General features: G+C 39.9%; 1 protein-coding gene across 1 annotated transcript; it reads left to right on the top strand.

Moving 5' to 3' along the window:
• Positions 1–11,976: 11,976 nt before the first annotated feature.
• On the top strand, positions 11,977–12,609 carry LOC121810493 (secreted RxLR effector protein 161-like). Its single transcript, XM_042211255.1, has one exon. The coding sequence runs from the start codon at positions 11,977–11,979 to the stop codon at positions 12,607–12,609; it is 633 nt and encodes a 210-aa protein (XP_042067189.1).
• Positions 12,610–15,914: the final 3,305 nt, after the last annotated feature.

Genomic DNA, 15,914 nt, shown 5'->3' with positions numbered 1-15,914 from the left:
ACCGTTGAAAAAGTATCACTTCATACTTAGGTAAATTATTCTTCTTCAAAAGGTCTTCCGGAAATTAATGAAATAATTTCCCCCGATTAAATTTTATTTATCGGCCCAAGAGATTAAATTCCTTAGCCACTTTATTTCTCCAAAATTAATTAGTGAGCCCATCAAATTAAAAGAAGAGCCCAAAAATTAATTAAAGTTCCAATTAATTATTAAAAGGCCAAACTACAAAATTTAAATCAAGGCCCACTTCACAAAAAAAAAAACAAAAGAGGCCCAACTTTATCTTCTTCCTCCAACATACTTTCTCTCTCTCTCCCCCCCCCCTTTCTCTCTTCCCGTCGTTCTCTCTCTGTCTCGGCCATCCGACCGCCACCACTGCCGTCACCGTCGTTCTCCCTCCGGCTCGCCCCCGTCGCTGCTTGAGCCGTCTGCCGCCGCAGCTGGCGTCGCCGGGGTTGCTGTGCCGTCGCGGAGTCGCTGTCGGGAAGCTGCTGCGTCACCGTGACGCCGCTGCTGCCGTGACGCCGCTGCGGGATCGCCACGACGCCGCCGCTGCCGCGAGGAAGAGGAGCTACCGCCGTCGCCACCAGGAGCCGTCGCCTGCCCCGGATCGTCGAGCACGGCTGTCCGCCGTTGCTCGTCGCCGGCGGCGGGTCTTTCTCCACCGAAACCACTCCGATTCGTCACGCTACGCGCGTTATATTTATAAAGTTACGTTCTTTCCCAGTTTCGGTTATATACGGCGATCGTTCGGTTAGTTCTTAGTTGTTTTCTTACTTGGATTGATTATGGAAGAATTATGAAACAAGGCTATATGAAATGCTATATTAAACTCATGCTTTGAGGGTGGAAAAGATAATATACCTCAAGATGGTTGAAAATGGTGGAAGAATACACAAGATGGTGCAAGCTTCCTCCTTCTCTCTCGGCAAATTTCCTCTCGGCGCTTCTTTTTTCCTTTCTTTGTTGTGTAATGTGAAGTGTTTAGGGAATGGTTTAAGGATGTAGTGGGTGTCTCTTGAGTGGTGGAAGTAGAAGGTGGAGGAAATGGGGAGCCCCCCCCCCATGAAGTGGGAAAAACCGTCGGCCACCTTGTGAGAGAGAGGAAGAAGAAAACTTTTGGGCTTGGAAAAAAAAGTAATTCACTTCTATGTTGTGGGCTCAATTAATTTATTTTTGGTTTGGGTTAAAAGATAAATGGGAAGCCCAAATTAATAACATACTATTATTTGGTGGATTTAAAAAGTAATAAGAATCCAATTATTTTGTATTTAATTGGACTTCAAATTTATTTTGGGAAAGTCCAAAATAAATTCATACATTATAATTTTTTTTCGTATTTTCCCTCGTCAATTAAAAATTCACGGGAACTTTATTAAATTTCGTTATCTTGTCTTCACAACGATTAAAAACGCCCAACGCAAAATTATAATATTTGGTGTTGTTCCAAATATAATTCCTTCAACCGTTCCTCGATTTACGTGCGTCATCTTCCATAAAAAGTACGGGCGTTACAGTGCCAGATTTTGAATTTCAAACTTTTCCAGCTTCCCCCTCTTTCTACCTCTTCCGGTTAAAAATAAAATTTCAGTAATTCTCTCTCTCTTACCTATTCAGTCAAATCCTTATTTGAAAATAAAGCACCAGAAACAAAATAAATGATTCTTTGAAGAATTGGCAGAGGATTTTCAAGATCTGAAAGAGTATTGCGTTGAATTTAAAATTCTCTTCCAGATACATCCAAAAATTTTGAAAAATAATTTTGTTATTTTCTAAAAATAAATTTGTTTGGAATTTTCTTAAAATAAAACAAGAGACCAATAAAATCTTTATTTTAGGTTGTAGGCAACTCTCGAAATTCACTTGATCAAGTACCCTACTCACACACGTGTACTGAGTTGAGTAAGTAAATCTATGAGAATTGTCTAGTGACCATTTATTCACTTGATCAGACTGAGTATGCATAGTGGGATTTCTCTTGCTACACATACTGCCGATTTATTTATTATCTTCCTTTTTAGATGGATTAACAAAGAAAAAGTTATAAGGCGGGATACTCCCTGAAACTTTGTAATTCTCGAAATGTGGTGGATCAATTGAGTTCCTAATCGCTTCATGCTTGTCCGAGCTTGACTTGCTTCAATTTCCACCGAGACTTGAGAGGTAGTACTTTCTGCCCAGTTGATCATCCATGCACCTCTGTGCTTGTGGGTTGGCAGCTTCCATTCCTCCTCAAGGTCATCCATCCTCTGGTTCTCGTTGCCACCTTGGCAATTAAGTGGATCAAGTGGTTTTGAGTTCTTTTCCAACTTGATCAGCTCATAAATCGGCAAACCTTCAGGGGAATGGTCATCAACTGGAGATCCTGAATTAATTCTTCTTCTTCATATCCATCAATTTTTCCTAGGGTACATCACCAACGTGGGTGCCCATTTTTTCTTATGATTCTTGTAGGTCCCTTGGACTTTCTTATTTTCCTTGGGGCGTAGTCCAGGGTCAAGAAGCTTTCCTTCCTTAAGCGGCTCAGGCTATGGCTGTAGCTGCACCCAGTAGGTAAATCTTGCAGCTCTTCTTTTGGGTCTCTCCTCCTTCAGCTCTGGCTTTCCTTCTCCGCAACACCCATCATGCTTATCGATCACTGGAGGCGGTCTCTCTGCTGGTGCATTATCTCCTTCCACCGCAGCTGTGAATTTCTCCACATTCTTTTTGAGCACATGCACTTTTCTTGTTTGGAGGTAGAATATTGTATTGCCGAATTCCACACCATGCTTGATTACCCCTTCTTTCTCTTGAGGTTCATCTTTTGCCGAATTTCCTGCGATGCTTTATCATCAAGAGGAGTGGTAATCAACTCTTCTTCGGCTAGTGTCTCATTCTCAGCCGATTCTACCTCAACAACTCCTATCTCTCCTTGCTTCTCCAGTGGTGCCTCTGACTTGTCCTCATCATTTGACAGTTCCTTTTCCTCGGATTCACTAACACCTTCTTCATCTACCCTTTTCTCATTCACTTCAGCTCTTGCTCTGTCCTCTTGTATCCCCTTCATGATGTCTGCTAATAGAGATGCTTGCTTGATCATTTCAGCTATTATGGATTTATGCTCATAGTGAGCCGTTTGCATCCCCATCACCAGTTCATCATTCAACCTCATGCAGCTCCTCATATTATGCTGTGAAGCGTTCCATCCCTCCCTCTTCTCCTCTACAAAATTTGCACATTGATTCTTGTTTGAGGGTGGTTCAAAATCCTGTTGAGACTGAGATTGATATTGATGCTGATTAGGATAAACTTGGCTTTGGTAATATTGAGGATCCTGAGTTGGCCAATCCTCATTTGACCATGTCGGGAGGTGAGTTGCTGCATCGGGAGGACATGCCTGATAAGGATGACTTGGGAATGAAGGGTAATGACCGGAATAGTCAGGCTGGTATGTCGGTGGGCTGAACTCATGGCTTTGAAATTCAGGGTGAGGTTGGTAATCTGGATATCCCATTGGCCAAGTGGGCATTTGGGTGGAAGTCGGATAAGGTTCTGTATGGTATGGGAAAAGTGGGGACTCTTCTGCCCAATTCCATTGAGGTAGGGTTCTTCCGTTCTCCCATTCTCCACTGTGTAGGTATTCATATTATTGCACCCCTGCTTGTCCTCCAGGATTCCAACTCCTATTCAAACTCCAGATCTCACCTGTATTCTGGCGACGACTCTCCTGATCAGTCTGGATGTGGGTTTGGATTGGAAGGAACTGCGGTTAGCTTGACTCAATCACTGACTGGAGTGTTTCCTCTAGCTTGTTAATCCGGCTTTTCAGCAGATTACCATTGTCTTTCGTGGGAGTACTCATCACATTCCTTTGCGATGGGGTGATCGATGTATCATCGTACTCTCGTTTTGCACTTAGAAGCCTTTCCATGACAATCTTAGCCTTACTCAACCTTAGTTTGTAGAAACTTCCCCCCCTTGATGAGTTCACTAGGTCCTTGCTCTTTGCATCCATCTCTTCGTAGAACCGTGAGTAGATCTCCACTTCCATCAGGTTGTAATTTGGGCAAGCATCCAGAAGACCTCTGTATCTATGCCAATATTTGCTCAAACTCTCATCATACCCTTGGGTAGCTTCTCTGATTTCCTTTTGGAGTGCATTTATTTTCGCCGTTGGAAAGAATTGGTTTATGAACTCCCCCTTGAAATTTGACCACGTCTTGATGATGTTGGGTTCCAATCCTCTAAACCAAATCTCTGCTTCTCCCTTCAAAGAGAGGGGAATAGTTCTCAGCTTGAAATCCTTCTCACTTGAACTCTTTGGCCTTTTCTGCACTTTGCAAATTTTGTTGAACTCATTGAGGAATTCAATTGGGCTGTCATCACTAGCTCCCGAAAAGGTAGGTAAGATGGTAAGTACTTCTGGTTTCACATACACCGCTTCCTGCTCCTGAGTGGTAGATATGGCAGGTGTTGGTTCATTCTCCGAGTGAGCATAGAGTGAACCTATCTCCAGATCATCTACCTGATTACAAACCATGATGGTTTCCTGCTCGTCTGGGGTGGCTATCGATTCAAACAGCCTCACGAAGGTGATGTCTTGACTTTCTTTGCTGCTGGCATCCGAGTTAATTGGTGGAGTGGGAAGGTGATTCTTCTTGGACGATGTTTGGCTTCACTCCCTCCTCTGTTCGCCTTTTGAACTCGGTGCTTTCAAATTGTGGTAAACAAAAAACAACAAAGAGTATATGTACAAAATTTAAACTAAAATTCTTTAACAAAACCTGAGACGCTCCGCCCATCTATGTATTCCCCCGCTCCAGTTGCCCCCTTGGTTCACACCAGCGGGTTAGGCAGTCGATCCGCATAAATGAGGTCATGATTCTTCACTGTTATTTCCCTGAGCTGTCTCTCAACTACGACCAAAAGAAATAAACAGAAAATATTAACAATATTCACACCAAAGTGTTATGCAACAAATGTATGATAAACGCCATCATCCTCGGCAACTGCGCCATTTGAAAGATGCTCGCTTTTTACTTTCACCCTCCTTCTTCTTTACAGCTTCATCGTTGTGGCTTGCTCAAGTTGGATTGTCAAACTGATCCGGCCGGCCAATTGTACGCCTTCTACATGTGAACACAGGTGAGTGGATCCGGTGGAGATTCAGACTGATCAACTTGACTTAATCTGCCTTGAGTGAGTTGAATAGAAGAGTTCAAAAGCGTGTTTTCAAAACCTTAACCCATAATACTATTCACTAGAATAGGGAAGTAATGATCGATCCCACAGAGATGATGTGTTTTACATTTGTTTGCGGACACGATTTGGGAATGGCAGCGGCCGCGCTTTCCAGGGGTGGGTTAAGTTAAACTAATTAAACTGATCCACTTACTAAACAAAACTAAAATCTACTTGATCAACTCATCATGCAATTTCCAGAAATAGACAAACAAAATAAAAGTGAATGACTGTCAGTCGCCTGCAAAGCGTACGGTAAAGTAAAACTTTTCTAACAACTTCATCTTTTTCACAGAATCAACATGAAAAACAGAGTAAAAGCAGATCTAAACAATTACGAGCAACGAAACATCATAACAACTTGTAAACTTAAATCTACTCCTAAGATCTAATCTATACCTACGTGAACAAGAAACTTAAACCATGATCATGCAAAAATAAGACATCCGCTACTAGATCTAAACCTCCTAAACAGTTTATCCATAATTTTCTTCTTAACTAGACAGAAACATAAATCGAAAACTCAGATCAAGCCAAATCAAAACGAAACAAAACACTTGAGCTAAGATATTGCATCATAAATCAGAAATCAAAAGTAGATCAGAAATATCATGCATGGTAAACAGAACGGATCAACGAGATTCGAAATCATAATTCTAAATTAACTAAATCAACAAGAGTTGGTAACATCAAGCATAAACGGAAAATAGACAAAACAAAAGAGAAATTGTTTCATCACCTCTTCTTTTAGCGGAATAACAGAACTAAATGATTAAGATGACAAAAACCAACACCAAACACCTTCTAAACTAAACTAAAGCTGGAACCAAGCGTGTATGCAACGGAATTTAGGAGTGTGGAGTGTTGGGAGCCCCATTTCAAGTCTGAAAGAGAGCTGAAAACTAATGATCGTCACGGGTTGGAAGCTACCTCCTTCCTCATTCTCTATTTCCATTTATAAGAAGGAGTGAGGTCTTGATCCTTAGGGCATTTATTCTCTGAAAATTCTGTTTTACCCTTAGCCCTTGGGGAATTTTTCTTGTGCAACGAATCAGTCTTCTAATTGGGTGCTCCTGCTTTATGCCATTTGATTCAACTTGATCCGTTTGCGAAATAAATTTGACTCCTTCTTCTGCTCCATTCGTTCGCCTAGTTGATCAACTCATTTTCTGAAAATGGCGGACTTTCATACACACCTGGCTCAAAATTAGACGTTAATTCACAGAATTTGATGTAGTTTTATGACAGAACACATGCGTGAAATGAGCCTCATCAAAGACCAACCAATGGGTCGCAGCGCAGTCGGTAGCGCGGAGCTGTGGTGACCTTAAGTTCACGGGTTCAAAATCCCCACCTGCTGGGAGACTTTCGGTCTTAACTCGCAAACCCGGTCGAGCAGGAATACTCAGATTCCGCCAAAGGCGTGCTCGGTACACCTATGGTCAAACCAAAAAAAATTAAGGCCAATACTATACTAATTTATTACGATCAAACTGACATAAATGGATATGAACACAATACAAAAGAAATGTATGAGGGTTGTAATCTCAACGACCCTACTAGATGTTTTTTGTTCCAACAATGTTATTCTAGCGACCTGTCGATTATGTTCTAAATCTCCGATGATTTTCTCTTGGTTCCCTACTCTATGCTTTTATCTCTTCTCAAGGAAGATTACTTAACACCAATATGCCAAGTTGTAAGCACATTTCGTTCAATCTGAAAAAAAACACCAATAATATAAACATGTAAAATATAATGTGTGAAATGATGGACTGCACTTTTGGGCTTTGCTAAATTAAATCAGCTGGGCTGTTTTATTTTGTTGGCCCGTTTGCAATTGTGTGTTGATCCAATCCGGATTTGGCCCAATACTTAAATGGCTGTCCCGATGGCTGCCACGTGTGCCCTCCCACGCAGATCATGACGCTGGACCGTTGGATTTGAGGTGTGTTTGTTTGGAGTCTATACACTCCCTGGTGCCTCTTTGACTCCTTAGTCTGTTCATGTACTCTCTCTCTCTTTGAAATGTCGTCCGATCTTCTTCTCCGGTGGCTCCTTTCTCTGTTTTAGTGAGGATCGAGTGTCATTACTCAACCCCTGTGTTGATCTGGAGATTTGTGTGAGATTCGAATGGTTGAGTTCGTTTCTGGTTCTTTCTGGAGAGATCTTCGGTTGATTTCATAGATCCGTGGGTTTTGAGTGTTCTTGAGGCTTGAGACTGTGGTTGTGAGTCTTTGAACGTGTGGGGCGGTTTATCATGTTGTAGTAATTGGGAAACCCTAGCTCGGGGTCCGATTGTTTCACAGTGCTCTCTTGTGACTTGTTGGATAAGATAGATGAGGTCCTTAGCCCAGTGAAGTCGTGTGTGCGACTTGAGCCACTCTCTGATCCTTGTGTTCCAATATTTCATTTGTTGTCGGTTTAGTTTCTTAGATCCGAGAGGATCCATTTTCTTGTGTTACTAACTTGTGTACTAGTTATGCAGGTGATTTCAGAGGAATAATCCGATGCTATTGCAGTCGGTTCAGACTCGGCAATAGATTAGGGTTTTCTGTAAATCTTGTATTTGTCTCATCTCAGCGGTGATACAAAATCAAAAGAGGTCCCGGTAATTAGTGAATCGTAAGTGATCTTATCCCTACAGTGGTATCAGAGCCACGGGGGGATCACTTGGGCACGTCAGATCGCAAAATTAATTAGGACGTGGGCTCGTCAGAGTAAAGCTCGGCCTCCGGAATAGGACCTGAGGTAAGACGGGTATTCCTTAACGAAGGGTATCCGATCTGGTATATTGGTTGTGAACCCTAAAAACTTTTACCGCTTACTAGTCTAGGATTGGGCTGTTGTCGCTGGTAGTTGCCACTGGTCGTGGCCTAGGGTTTATGTGCTCATGTCTTCTCCCATGCTTCTTGATGCTATTACTGCTTACTTTGCTTTCGTTGACTCTTCGGTGATTTTCTTTTCTTTTCTGGATTCAAAGTGTGCATTCCAGAGGTTGGTCTCTGTGTCTTGAGTGAATTACCTATCCACCATGTGCCTTAACCTCCTTGAGTGACCCCCTGCGCCCCCATACATTGGGTGATTGCGAACTGGCAAATCCTCTTATCGGGGTACACGTGACAGATAGGGAGGAACTTAGTTCTGACCTGATTCTTGTGTTTGGAATCACTTTGAATTCTGTGAATTGCTCTCTTGTGTGTGTGTGTACCTTTGCTGTGTTTTTTGCATCTGTGATATCTGCATGAAAAATCCCTACATAACTGTTCTAAGTGGACTCTCTAATTGCTGTGTGTTTAAGTCCACTCTCTGTGATAGTAGGGTTGCTTGTTGTGCCTTCTGGGTTGCTGGTGTCTTTGTGTGTGTAAAAATCTTTCTCAAAATGACTCAGCCAGTTGGTATTGTGCCCTTCAATTGGAAAAATGATTTTGTAATCTGGAAACAGAAAATAAAATGCATTTTTATTCAGCAAAAAGTGTTTAAGGAAGTAGAAGGAACCATTCCTGATACTGAAACTGAAGATAAGGTTGTAGAAATGAATGAATTGGCCAGATCAATTATAATTTTAAATCTTTCTGACTCTGTGATTAGGAAAGTAGGAGCAATTGATGACAAAACTAGATACCTTGTTTACTGAAACTTCAATGTCCTCAAGAATGTATTTGCTGGAAAAGCTTTTTAAATTTAAACTTGATCTTTCAAAGGACATTGATGACAACATTGACATTTTTCATAAACTTGTTCAAGATATTAAAAGATCTGGTGACAAAACTATTGATGAGTATACTAGTATTGCTCTGATTAATGCTATCCCTGATTCTTATAATGATGTTAAAACTGCTATAAAGTATGGTAGGGATAGTGTCTCTCTGGATCTGATTATCAGTTCTTTAAAATCAAAGGAAATTGAAATTAAAGAAAATCATGCTTTTAAATCTGCTTAATCAAAGGCCTTGTATGTGAGGGGCAGGTCTAAAACAAAAGGGGGTAATGAGGACAGTAATTCCAATGACCATGGGAAAAAGAAAGGAAATAGTAGGTCCAGGTCTAAGAGCAAAAATCCTAGGGCTAATGGGAAATGTTTTAACTGTTGAGAGGTTGGTCAACTATAAAAGGGAGTGTCCTAATCCTAAAAAGCAGAAAAATGGTAACAATCATCTGGATTCTATTGTTAACCTGGCCAAGAATAATGATCCTGAAGGTGTTTGCTTCATGACCCATGATATTCTATCTGTAAACTCTTCCCTGGGTTGTTCTTTTACTATAAATGACTGACTAATTGATTCTGGATGCACCTATTACATATCCCCATTCAAATCTGTGTTTTCTGATTTCAAACCAGTTGAAAATACTTTTGTTTCTATGGCAAATGATAAGAAATGTCAAATACTTGGCATTGGTACTGTGTGTTTAAAATTTAGTAATGACTATGTGCTAAACTTGAAATATGTGAGATATGTGCCTGATCTGTGCTACAACTTGCTTTCCTGTACATGTTTAGAGCTAGATGGGCTAGAGGGTAAGTGGGGGAAGGGAGTTATGAAGATCTGTAAAGGTGCTATGTGCTTGTTTAAAGCTGTGAAAAAGTGTAATCTCTATGTGTGTTATCCTCAGTCTTTGGCCTGTGTAAATAATGTCTCAAATGTGGTCAGGGTTAATAAAGCCATGATGTGGCATAATAGGCTTGGTCATATGGTGAGAAGTGTCTTAATATTTTAAAGAAAAATGAGTTGTTGTCTGAAAATGATTTTCAAAACGGCCTTCCCTTCTGTGACACTTGTGTTTTGGGCAAACAACATAGAGCGTCTTTCCCAACACCTGTGACGGAAAATATCAGTTACAGTGTTATTGAATACCTACACATGGATATGTGGAGTCCATCCTTTGTTTCAACTCATTCAGGGTCTGTGTATTTTCTGTCTATAATTGATGATTTTTCCAGAAAAGTTTGGTGTTTTCTAATGAAAAGCAAGTCTAAGGTCTTTGAAAAGTTTTTAACATGGAAAAATTTTGTTGAAAATCAAACTGGAAAAACCATCAAGGTAATTAGGACAGATAATGGTCTTGAGTTTTGTAATTCCCAAATGAATTCAATGTGTTCTCAGTATGGGATTAAAAGACACAACACCACCCCTTATACTCCTCAGCAAAATGGAGTTGCTGAAAGGATGAACAGAACCCTTCTAGAAAAAGTTAGGTGCATTTTGTCTAAAAGTGGTTTGTCTAAAAAATTTTGGGGTGAAGCCTTGATGACCTCAGCTTACCTAGTTAATAGATCTCCTTTTGTCCCCTTGAAGGGAAAGTGTCATGAATCTGTATTTACTGGTAGAAAGATTTCTCGGTCACAATTAAGAGTGTTTGGCTGTAGTGCCTTTGTTCATACCAAAACTGATAAGTTGGACCCCAGATCCAAGAAAGGGGTGTTTCTTGGATATCCTGAGGGTGTCAAGGGTTATAGGATTTAGAATAGGAGTGAGCCTAGTTTCAGGGTCATTATAAGTATAGATGTTATCTTCAATGAGGATGAATTTCCCTGTCTTAAAACTGCCCCTGATTCCACTCCGACAAGTGTTGAAAATGAGCCTCTTAGTGAGGTGGAGTCCACTGATAATCTCACTGATGTGGAGGTATCTAAGGATACTCCAAGTGAGGTGGAGCAATTCTGGAATTCAAACCCTATAACCCCTGACCCTGAGCCTGTGCCTGAAACTGAGCCTGAACCTGCTTTAGTTGATAACCAAAATGTGATCCATCATGATGACCAAGTTGTTGTAGATCAACCTGTTGTTAACCCTGGTCCAGATTTGAGTAATTACCTCCTGTCTAGAGATAGAGTCAGAAGACACATTAATGAACCTAATAGATATTCTGGTTTGGTCAATCTGATTGCTTTAGCTTTTAATGTGCATGAATCTGATGGTGATGAGCCTCAGTCATATAAACAGACTGTAAAATCTAAGTTTTGGAATGAATGGCAGAAAGCCATGGAAGATGAGATACTGTCTTTGAAAGTTAATTGTTCTTGGCTACTTGTTCCTCTACCTGTTGGTGATTCTATTGTTGACTGTAGATGGTTATATAAGATAAAAAAATGAGGTAGAAGTCCTGAGATACAAGGTCAGACTTGTGGCCAAAGGGTTTACTCAACAAGAGGGGGTAGATTTTTTTTCCAAATTAACTCCTATATGAGGGAGAAAATTATAAATAAATTCTCATACTATAGATAGGAGGAAATTACAACTGAAGTCAAGAGGGCTCGAACTCGATACCTCATACTATAGATAGGAGGAAATAAACTCCCATACTATAGAGGAAATAAGGGTAGATTATACTGAAATATTTGCTCCTGTTGTGAAATTTACCACTGTTAGACTTATGCTTGCTTTGTGTGCACATTTTAATTGGGAACTGAAACAGATGGATGTAAAAACTGCTTTCTTGCATGGTGATTTAGATAAGCCTATTTATATGAAGCAGTCTGAAGGGTTTGTAGATCCTAAGTTCCCCAATCATGTTTGCCTGTTGAAAAAGGCCTTGTATGATTTAAAGCAATCCCATAGACAATGGAATATCAAATTTAATTATTGTATGCAAAAACTTGGATTCATGAGAAGTACCTTTGATGCTTGCTTATATGTGAAAAATCTTGATAAAGTTCTTGTCTTTCTGTTGCTATATGTTGATGATATGCTGATTATGGGACCCTGTCTTAAATCTATCAAGTATGTGCAATCTGCTTTATGAGAGAACTTTGATATGAAGGACCTTGGTGATGCTCAAAAGATTTTGGGTATTAATATCCATAGGAACAGAAAGGATTCTGTACTTGTGCTTCACCAGGAACCATATGCGCTTAAAATTCTGCATAAGTTTAACATGGTTGCTGCTAAAACTGCCTCTGTGCCTTTAGCTGTTCATTTTATGTTGAGTAAGGTTTTGTGTCCTAAGTCTGAGTTTGATATACATGTTATGAAAAAGGTCCCTTATGCTAATGATATAGGTTCTGTGATGTACTTGATGGTTAGTACTAGGCCAGACATTGCTTATGTTGTTTCTTGCTTGAGTAGATACATGTCAAACCCTGGACCTGTGCACTGGGAGGCCTTGAAATGGCTCCTGAGATATCTGAAACATACATCTAAGTATGGTCTGTGTTTTTTAAAAAGTGATGATGGTATAAACCGGTGTGGTTTTGTGGATTCAAATTATGCAAATGATAGGGACATGAGAAAGTCCACCACTTCTTATGTGTTTACTGTTTGTGGTTCTTGTATAAGCTGGAAATCCCAACTGCAACACATAGTAGCCCTTTCTACTAAAAAAATCAGAATATATAGCTATCACAGAGGCTATGAAGAAAGCAATTTGGTTAAAGGGAGTTCTATCTGAACTTAAATTCTTCAAATATGTTACAGCTTTGTATTCTGATAGTTAGTCTGCTATACAATTGTGCAAAAATCCTGCCTTTCATGATAGAACTAAGCATATAGATGTTAGGTTCCATTTCATTAGAGATGTGGTTGAAAAACAAGATATTTTGCTGCATAAAGTGCATACTGAAAATAACCCTGCTGATATGGGAACCAAATGTTTGCCTGCTGATAAACTGCTCACTTGCATTAAGAGATTGCATTTTTATTGTGGTTAGCATGTGCATGTGCATGTCCCGGGGGAAGACCTTGTGGATTCTCTAGGCTCTGGCCTACTGCAATCACAGGAAAATTGAAAGACCTACTTGACTAATTGGCTTGCCATTTGGTGTCTTGTTAGGCAAGCTGGATAATTTCTTGACTAATGAGTCTTGGCTCTTTGGTGTCTTGAATTAACCTTGTAGGTTGTGATGAAGCAACACGTGGACAAAGGCTCTCCTTTATTTACCAAAAGTAGTCCAAGGTGGAGTATGTGAAATGATGGACTGCACTTTTGGGCTTTGCTAAATTAAATCAGCTGGGTTGGTTTATTTTGGTGGCCCGTTTGCAATTGTGTGTTGATCTAATCCGGATTTGGTCAAATACTTAAATGGTTGTCCTGATGGCTGCCACGTGTGCCCTCCCACGTGGATCATGACGCTGGATCGTTGGATTTAGGTGTGTTTGTTTGGAGTCTATACACTCCCTGGTGCCTCCTTGACTCCTTAGTATGTTCATGTACACTCTCTATCTCTCTTCTCGACTTTGCCCCAGCTTCTCTCTAAACTCTCTTCTCTCTCTCTTTGAAATGCCTTCCGATCTTCTTCTCCGGTGGCTCATTTCTCTATTTTAGTGAGGATCGAGTGTCATCTCTCAACCCCTGCGTTGATCTGGAGATTTGAGTGAGATTCAAACGGTTGAGTTCGTTTCAGGTTCTTTCTGGAGAGATCTTCGGTTGATTTCATAGATCCGTGGGTTTTGAGTGTTCTTGAGGCTTAAGACTATGGTTGTGAGTCTTTGAACGCATGGGGCGGTTTATCTTGTTGTAGTAATCGGGAAACCCTAGCTCGGGGTCCGATTGTTTCACGGTGCTCTCTTGTGACTTGTTGGATAAGATAGAGGAGGTCCTTGGCCCAGTGAAGTCGTGTGTGCGACCTGAGCCACTCTCTGATCCTTGTGTTCCAATATTTCATTTGTTGTCGGTTTAGTTGCTTATATCCGTGGGGATCCATTTCCTTGTGTTACTAACTTGTGTACTAGTTGTGCAGGTGATTTCAGAGGAATAATCCGGTGCTATTGCATTCGGTTCAAACTCGGCAATAGATTAGGGTTTTCTGTAAATCTTGTATTTGTCTCAAGTTTGTGTTAGTGTAATACTTGGGTTTGTAACTGGATTGTTCTTGCTGAGATTGGCCATCTCAGCGGTGATACAAAATCAAAAGAGGTCCCGGTAATTAGTGAATCTTAAGTGATCTGATCCTTACATAATGGAATTGTAAATAACCACAAAACAATTCATACATATTACATCCATAAAAATCAAGCACAAACGGTCTTCAACTAGGAAGCAATGTTATATTCATGCAAGAAATTGATTAGGTTTACTGGCCACAATATCGACAGATAGTCCAGAGACCACAAAAAATGGCATGGCTGACTAATATTGCTAAAGCGTTTTAACCATAAAATTAAGCACTAAGGATTCCTTACTTATGCGTGAACTCCTCTAAAGAAAGGTCGAACCGGACAAGCAATTCCTCCTGATATAATCATGGAAGCCGTGCATCGAGGATTTTACATACAGCTGCATTCAACCAGTGATCAGCCTATCAAGATGATGTCCAAATGCTCTGAATAAAAATGCCACCAATGTCTTCGGCTTCGAAAGAGCTTCGTGTGTGTACCTTGCACGCCTCAATTGGAGTCCGGTAGAGTGAGTTATGGCCGATTTACTAAAGCCGCGCAGAAGAGAGGACGAGTCTAGAGAAAACGCGCGGCCGGGTGAAATGAGGCTTGGAAATCGCCCGAGCGGGCGTTTTGCACATTTGGGCAAAAAGTTCACCCGGACGGTCACTTTGCGCCTTACAATTTGCCCGACCAGGCGAAATCACGCATACTTAGATTTTGTGGGTCATTTCCTTAAATTTTGGGCCTAAACTATAAATAGCACATTTTCCATTTTATTCCTCTGTTGAATATTAAATTTGTAGCTTGTGAGCTTTGTTCTTCCCCGTTGAGGGTTTGAATCCAATTTCTTATTTTCTAGTTTGCTTTTTCCATCAATTGCTAGTTCAAGAATGAAATTTTCATCAATTGCTAGTTCAAGTATGAATCAAGTAGAGGTATACTTTGAGGCTTGTGGATTGCTTGAAGGTTTATCCATGGATGCTTGTTAGCATGGTGTAAGTGCCTTAGCTTATTCCATCAATGACATTTATCCCCCTTTCCACATTATCCATTGCTTAATCTTCTTTCTTTTTAGTTTAGATTCAATATATTTTGTTGACTCTATTTTTATCTTTTTGTTTGCTTGGAAAATTGAAAATCACCACAAAAAATTAGAAAGATCAACCATCAATTTGAGTTTTTCCTTGGGAAATGGATCTCAGAATACATGGATCCTTATTACCTCCTATAGCTCTCACCAAGCATTATTAAAATACAAGTCTTTATAATTTCGTAGCAATATTGCTCCGGTAAAGACCAGTCGCGATATTACTGAAAAACTAATTTTTACCAATTCTAATAACCTTTATTTAGAAAAATCTAAACTTACAAACTGGTAATGTTCCTCCCATAAAGACAGGTCGGTCACTACTTCGTATTTTGATCAATTTTGTGATTTTACTGTTCAATTATCACTTAAGCATATTAGGTAGACATCCACATTCAAATGATAACTACACATGTACTAGCTATGCATGCAAGTTTCTAAGGCATTGAAAGCACATTAACCACATCATACAACAAGTATACAGGCAATGCTTAAGTTAAACTAGATTTTAACAAATAAAATCACAACTCAAACAATTAAATATCCATCAATCATCATAAAACATTTAAACACACTTACAAGAAGTTCACACAAACATAATGACAAAACTTGATTATTTAATTAAACATCTAATATAGATAGAATTAAAATTCTACATTCACATAAACAAGATTATCAGGACCTAAAGTCTAATCTTAAATAATCACACATTATTAATTAAAACAATGTATCTTGATTATTAGTACCTTTTAATATACTTAGGATTTACTCTGATAGAAATAATCCATCAT

This window comes from Salvia splendens, chromosome 7, assembly GCF_004379255.2.
Source record: "Salvia splendens isolate huo1 chromosome 7, SspV2, whole genome shotgun sequence".
Taxonomy (NCBI): domain Eukaryota; kingdom Viridiplantae; phylum Streptophyta; class Magnoliopsida; order Lamiales; family Lamiaceae; genus Salvia; species Salvia splendens.
Note: the sequence above shows the minus strand (reverse complement) of the source record. Positions and strands in the feature narration are given on the sequence as shown.